The 6420-nt window shown below is 30.4% G+C and overlaps 1 protein-coding gene across 1 annotated transcript; it reads right to left on the bottom strand.

The window, feature by feature from the left end:
• Positions 1–4778: 4778 nt before the first annotated feature.
• On the bottom strand, positions 4779–5455 carry LOC109340105 (alpha-amylase-like). Its single transcript, XM_019577679.1, has 2 exons — positions 5192–5455; positions 4779–5024 (listed from the first exon to the last, which is right to left on the bottom strand). The coding sequence occupies exons 1-2, from the start codon at positions 5453–5455 to the stop codon at positions 4779–4781; spliced, it is 510 nt and encodes a 169-aa protein (XP_019433224.1).
• Between the last annotated feature and the right edge of the window lie 965 nt (positions 5456–6420).

Consider the following 6420-nt stretch of genomic DNA (forward strand, 5'->3'; position numbering starts at 1 on the left):
AGTATCTTAACCTCAACTCCTAGACTCTCTAATATTATTCTTCTTGTCACTCACTCTCTACTTCATATACTGACTTGATCGTCGGAGAACCTTTTCAGGTACCTCCACCGACGGGTCCAACTCTTTGCTGCCTTCAGTCACCTTGACGACCGCTTCCTACCTCTTCATCAACATCTGACTCATCATTGTCCGTACTCTTGTGTTTTGATAAAGAACAGTATGTACATCATTGTCCCAAAATATCATTGATTCACTATTTTCATCATATATAGATATGTAAATCATTAACAATTTTTTTACATATATATATCATTATATATATATATATCTCAAATTAAATGTCTTTGATAATAAATAATATTGATAAAATTTTATCTAATTAATATATATTATATATATTTAATCGTGTCTAAAGTCAAGTTCTAGTTCAAAAATTAGCAAGATGAACATTTGAGGTATAGGGTTTTGGCCCTTGATATGTTGTGCTAAAAAATAAATCATTAAATCATTATATCCTATGGTTAGTTTGGGAGATAGATTTTGGAAGAGTAAGTAGAGAAATGGAAGACTTGAGAGCCATGAAATACACTTATAAGATAACTCTCAAGCCTTCCCTTTCCCCTCCAAAAACTAACTCCTAAACAAACCCTAAAATTCTATAACTACTAGTTTTTCCTTCATCGTCTACAACTAATATGAAATGAATTAATAGTAGCAGGGTGAGAATAAGCCCAGTTATTTATCTATTCATTAATCTTTTTTTTCTTTATAAAAAATTGGGCAAATTTATGGTATAGGTGTACTTTGACTTTGTAATTATCATAGTAGTGTAACTTTATTTTTTATTACCAGAGTAGTGTAAAATTGTAGAAATCGTCAACAACCAAGGCATTTTCCCTTTTTTTTTTGGTCTCATCCACACCTAAATCGTCAACCTCATAGGAAGTTTATTTTTTTATTCATTTTGTACAGAAATCGTCAACCATGTAGGTGTTTTTGGTTTTTTTATTTTATTTTCCAGTAGCAAAATCGTTGGTGATGTAGGAGTTTTATTTTTTTAATCCTAAAGTACATAAGTCGTTGGTGCCATTGGAGTTTTTGATATTTTTTTTTTAATTTCCATGGCAAAGTCGTTGGTGCCATTGGAGTTTTTCATATATATACATATATTTTTAATTTGCCTAGCAAAATCGTTTGTGGCAATGGAGTTTTTGGAATTTAATTTTTTAATTTTCCATGGCAAATCGTTGGTGACATTGGAGTTTCTTTATTTTAATTTATCCCTTACTTCTATTTAAACCGCATCAAGTTCTCGCCTAAAATCACATATTCACAAACTTATTCTTGAAGTGCACCCTTTCTCTCTGTTGTTGAACTTGTAACTGAAAACCAGTGTGGTTAGTATTATCACTAGTATTATCACTTTGAACTATTATATTTTATGTTATTGTTTTTCACTTTTGTTATATTTAGTTGTTAATTTTTTATAATATTCTTATTTTGTTGAACGTAGATGGCTATTTTAAGAGATAATGTTAGCAACTTTAGTGATGAAGAAGACATTGAAATATTTAGTGATGAGGAGGATGTCGAATTGGATGTTGGTTCATCTTGTATGATGACATATAATACTCTCATTATATGCAGTGGTACTTAAAAAGGACTAGAAGATACATATCTAGAGATAGATTACACTCTGATGGAATGGTAACTTTTTCTTATAAATTAAACTTTCTCTTTAATCAATTTATTTACTTCTAATTTTCTATAAACTTTTCAGTACACCTTTGCAAAAAGAATTTGTGATCAGAGTCGTCCTCTAGCTTCACTTATAAATCCCACACAATCTTTATGCGACGTCTTCTCATCTGGCCATGAAATGATGAGAGCATTGCTGTACTGTATCCCAATGCATACTCTACTCATATTGATGAAGCTCCCCATACTCATCATTATGATATACCGGAAATTGAGTCTCTGCAACGAACTGAAGTGGATACTCATTCTCAAACACATACTTCTTCAGTTATTCAACAACAAGAGCAACAATCGAGTTTTGGAAATTTTAATTATCCATCTAGCTATTTCTCATCAGCTTCTCAAATGCCATTACCATAAATGTTTACTACTGTTTCATCTACACCATTCTCGACATATGATTCTCAACAATATTATCATCCTACTATGCCGTCCACAAACATTTTTGCTACGCAAAATAATGATGACGAAGTTGTGGTTGGGGATGCTGATGAAGATGAGGATGAGGAGCCACAATTGGCGGCACGTGGTAGAGGGAGAATCCCGCAGCGGACTGAACAATAATTAAGAGTTCAACCGCCAAGAAGGAGAAAGCCACCTCCATGTGGGACTTCATCACATAGACGTCATTAATGTTTTGTGGATTTAAATGTATTAAAAATTTAATATTGTGATGCTATTATTGTTGGAGTAAACGTATCAAATTTATATATGAACAAGAAACTCCAGTGTCACCAACGATTTTGCCATGAAAAATTAAAAAATTAAAATCCAAAAACTCCATTGCCACAAACGATTTTGCTAGGCAAATTAAAAAAAATATATATATGGAAAACTCCAATGGCACGAACAACTTTGCCATGGAAATTAAAAAAATAATATCAAAAACTCCAATGGCACCAACGATTTATGTACTTTAGGATTAAAAAAATAAAACTCCTATATCACCCACAATTTTGCTCCTGGAAAAGAAAAAAAAAACCAAAAACGCCTACATGGTTGACGATTTCTGGACAAAATGAATAAAAAATAAACCTTCTATGAAGTTGACGATTTTGGTGTGGATGGGACAAAAAAAAGGGAAAACGTCTTGGCTGTTGACGATTTCTACAATTTTACACTACTCTAGTAATAAAAAATAAAGTTACACTACTATGGTAATTATAAAGTCAAAGTACACTTATACCGTAATTTTGCCAAAAACAATTGTGTAGTGCTATCACAAGAATGAGAGAGGACAGTCTTATTTTTCTCATTTTTGTCATTATAATTTGGCATCACTACCATGTTCATAAGAATGAGAGTTTCAAATTTATTAAAAAATTCTAACTATTTTTATTTTGTATAAATTGAGAATCATCTTTCCATTGTGCACTCATGTTTTTTAAAGGTAATAAGCGCTTCAGTTAGGTTTGTAAAAATGAGAATAGATTTAAAAAAATGTCAATTTTATTCTTTACATTTTCATTCTTATTGTTGAAAACTTGTTTGATGTTATGTACACAATTTAAGAAGTGAATAGTTGAATAGAATTTGTCTAAAATATCCATATTAAATTTTTATATATTTTCACAATTATTAAGAAAGAGAGAGGGGTACATTGAAAAAAAAGTGTAGAGATATTAGTTTCAATCCCAACTGTACATGTGTACTCGTAAAATTTCTAAGATTAGTAAAGTGAAGAAAATTTTGGAGAGAACTTAAGAATGTTCATTATATTATGTGGAAAAATTGCTTAAGTAAATACTGATAGATTTGAAAGAAAAAATATATATAATTTATCTTGATTTTATAAAACAATAAAATATGGAATAAGATAAAAAAATAAAAACATAAAAAATTTATAAGCAAACAAAGTATCTGGTTGCCTTTATTAGTCACACAAAAAACCTAGTAATTCTTCCTTCTGGTATGTACCTTAATCAAGTTCTACCCCTACCCTTATTTTGTGACATATAAATTATTTTTATATTTGTTTTTTTCTTGATGTATAGCGTTAACAATGAAATAATATTATCAATCATTTTTAAAATAAGAGTAAAAAAGGTTATATTAAATTATTTGTGTTTAACATAACATTGATTATAAATTAAATTATAATACTTTATTAATTAATTATCTAAGTAAACTAAATAAATATCAAGTGATGTCATGGTGCGGGTAAAGAATGAATTTGGAATAATTCTCTATAATTGGAGAGCTAATAGAGTAGTAATATCTCATGCTGAAATTAGCAACAAGTGAATTTCTATCTATGCCAATTAAGCGTTATTTTCAAATCTTGTTTCTGAAATTAAGTTCCTCTACAAACTATCAGAGTCTATATGTGAATTCATATATGTTGAGTTGAATCTTTCCGGTTTTATACATGGATAACAAAGTTAAAGATTAGTGGGTATACTTTTTTGTAGTGCCTCAGTTCAACTAATGTGTTGGATCACTCTTTTGTCTCCTACTATTTGCTATTCGCTTTATCAAAACAATGGATTGTCAAAGCTGTATCTCTGTTAATTTTATTATATACTGTTGTGTTGAAGACAATTTTCTGAAATAGAAAATTTGTTGTGCTCCAAACATAAAAGACTAAATTAAAAACAAATATTCAATTTCTAATAGTAATTCTTATTGGTAAAAATAATAAGTATTGAGATTAGTTTATCCATAAATAAAAAGTCATTAAATTATACAAAAAAGATATCGTAAGACAAAAAATGGCTATTACATATTAACAAGTAACAACTCTAAAAAAAGTAAACGTAACACACCCATAGGATTAAAAATCTTTGAGAATATGTAACAAAAAAGTTTAACAAGTGGATTAAAAACATAAGAATACATGAATATGATTTTATATGAACGACTAGACATTTCATCGAGGGTTTCATTGAACACTGTCTTATTTAAATTTGAATTTAGGATATATTGGTTACTTTATATAATATATACAATATTTATTCCTTGGTAGATCATATTCTTACATTGTAACCTTGTTTACGAATATAGTATCCCATGAAATGGAGTCACTCCCAAACAGCATAGTCTTTGCCAGAGGTAGCAACACTGAAATTTGAGGGAATAAGTTTACCAAGATCCATCTTGGGCCCTATTTTCACTATGATCTTCTTGTCTATTTCAGCTACATAAAGATCAGCATCAGCTGCAAGAATATTCACACTGCTTTTCGAACTGATTCCATTCTTCAGCCTTATAGCAGTTAATTTAGCTATCTCCTCCTTCAGTCCCCAATCAAAGAAGTGATCATAGAACTGCATAACGAGATATAAAGCTAAAATAAAAACCCTTAACAACCGAACCAAAATTTTCTATTCAATTATGAACAGCTTCTGAATTAAGAAAATGACAAAACTTAGGATTGTTGTTTATGTGGTCTTGAAGGTGGTGGTAAATAAGAATGGAGTCTTATCATATGTACAAGTAAATCTAAATAAGCAGTATCATCTTTGCAAATGAAATGTGGGGCCCAATCAAGTTTTCCATCTGAAGTGCCACCTTCAAAGATGCAATATATGCCTCTTCCATCCTTTTTCGCTGCAGTTCTATGGTTGATGACTATGTCAGCTACGGCTTTGATTCCTTTCGAATGTAAAGCTGCAATAAGTGACTTCAGTTCTTCCTTTGAACCATATTTTGATGCATCAAGATCATATAGCCTTCCTGGAAGATACCATGGACTCATAGGGAGACAAGATTTTAGATTGGAAGTTTGAAACTGAACTTAGTGAATAAGGTGTGAAAAACATCTTTGTTCCCGACCTTGAAGACAAAGAAGATTAAAGTTTCAAGAAGATAATTAGATTAAGTCTCTATAGGTACTTCTATCATAAAACTCTTAAATATACAAAGTAGTAATACTCAAACTATTTTTAAAGAAAGTTGAAACACTTTAAAATACTTAAAACAATTTTAAAAAATAGTGTGTAACTGGTTACTTCATCTAAGTAACAGGTTACGTGTGTGAGAAAAGAGTTATCCAACTTAAAATTGTTCAGAGTAATCCATTACTGTCTTTGAGTAACATATTACCAGTTTTGAAAAGTTGAGTAACCAATTACCCAGATTGCTGTAATCGATTACTCTAATTCGATTTTAAATGAAAAGTGGACAGAGAGTTTGAGTAATCGATTACCCACTTCAGTAATCGATTACCCACTGTCAGTAACCGATTACTGAGAGCTGTTGCATCAGATTTTAGATTTCAAAATGAAATGTTCTCACTCCAAACAAAATCTCTTCACTTCAAACAACTCGTACACTTTCAGAAAGGCACCATGGGTGTTTGGAAAGTCTATATAAAGACTCTAACTCTCACAATACAAACATAATAACAACACACAACTCTTATACAATTTCCAAAAGCTCTTAAACTTATTATGATGTTATTTCTCTACACTTTTTGGAACTAGTCCTTAACTTTCAAAGTTGTTTTTTTGAAGTTGCTTAGAAGTGTTTCAAAGTTTTCCAAAGAGCATTATTACTTGGTATACATAAAGAGTTGATTAGATTGCAAGTTATACTACTTTCATACTTGTAAATGTAATCTGCCATTGTTGTACATTCTTCAATATTATTGCAGAATACTTTCTTTCACGGGGTGTGAAAAGAAAGGGGATTAGAATCACTTGGAAATGTGTTTTCCAAGAG

Source organism: Lupinus angustifolius, unplaced genomic scaffold (assembly GCF_001865875.1).
Source record: "Lupinus angustifolius cultivar Tanjil unplaced genomic scaffold, LupAngTanjil_v1.0 Scaffold_139_6, whole genome shotgun sequence".
Taxonomy (NCBI): domain Eukaryota; kingdom Viridiplantae; phylum Streptophyta; class Magnoliopsida; order Fabales; family Fabaceae; genus Lupinus; species Lupinus angustifolius.

What these genes read in the sequence shown, in the direction of transcription:
- LOC109340105 (XM_019577679.1), bottom strand. Translation starts at nt 5,455, where the DNA reads ATGAGTCCATGGTATCTTCCAGGAAGGCTATATGATCTTGATGCATCA. An exon ending in CTGCTTATTTAGATTTACTT is followed by an intron (nt 5,025 to 5,191) that starts GTACATATGATA and finishes CTCGTTATGCAG; the next exon opens with TTCTATGATCACTTCTTTGA.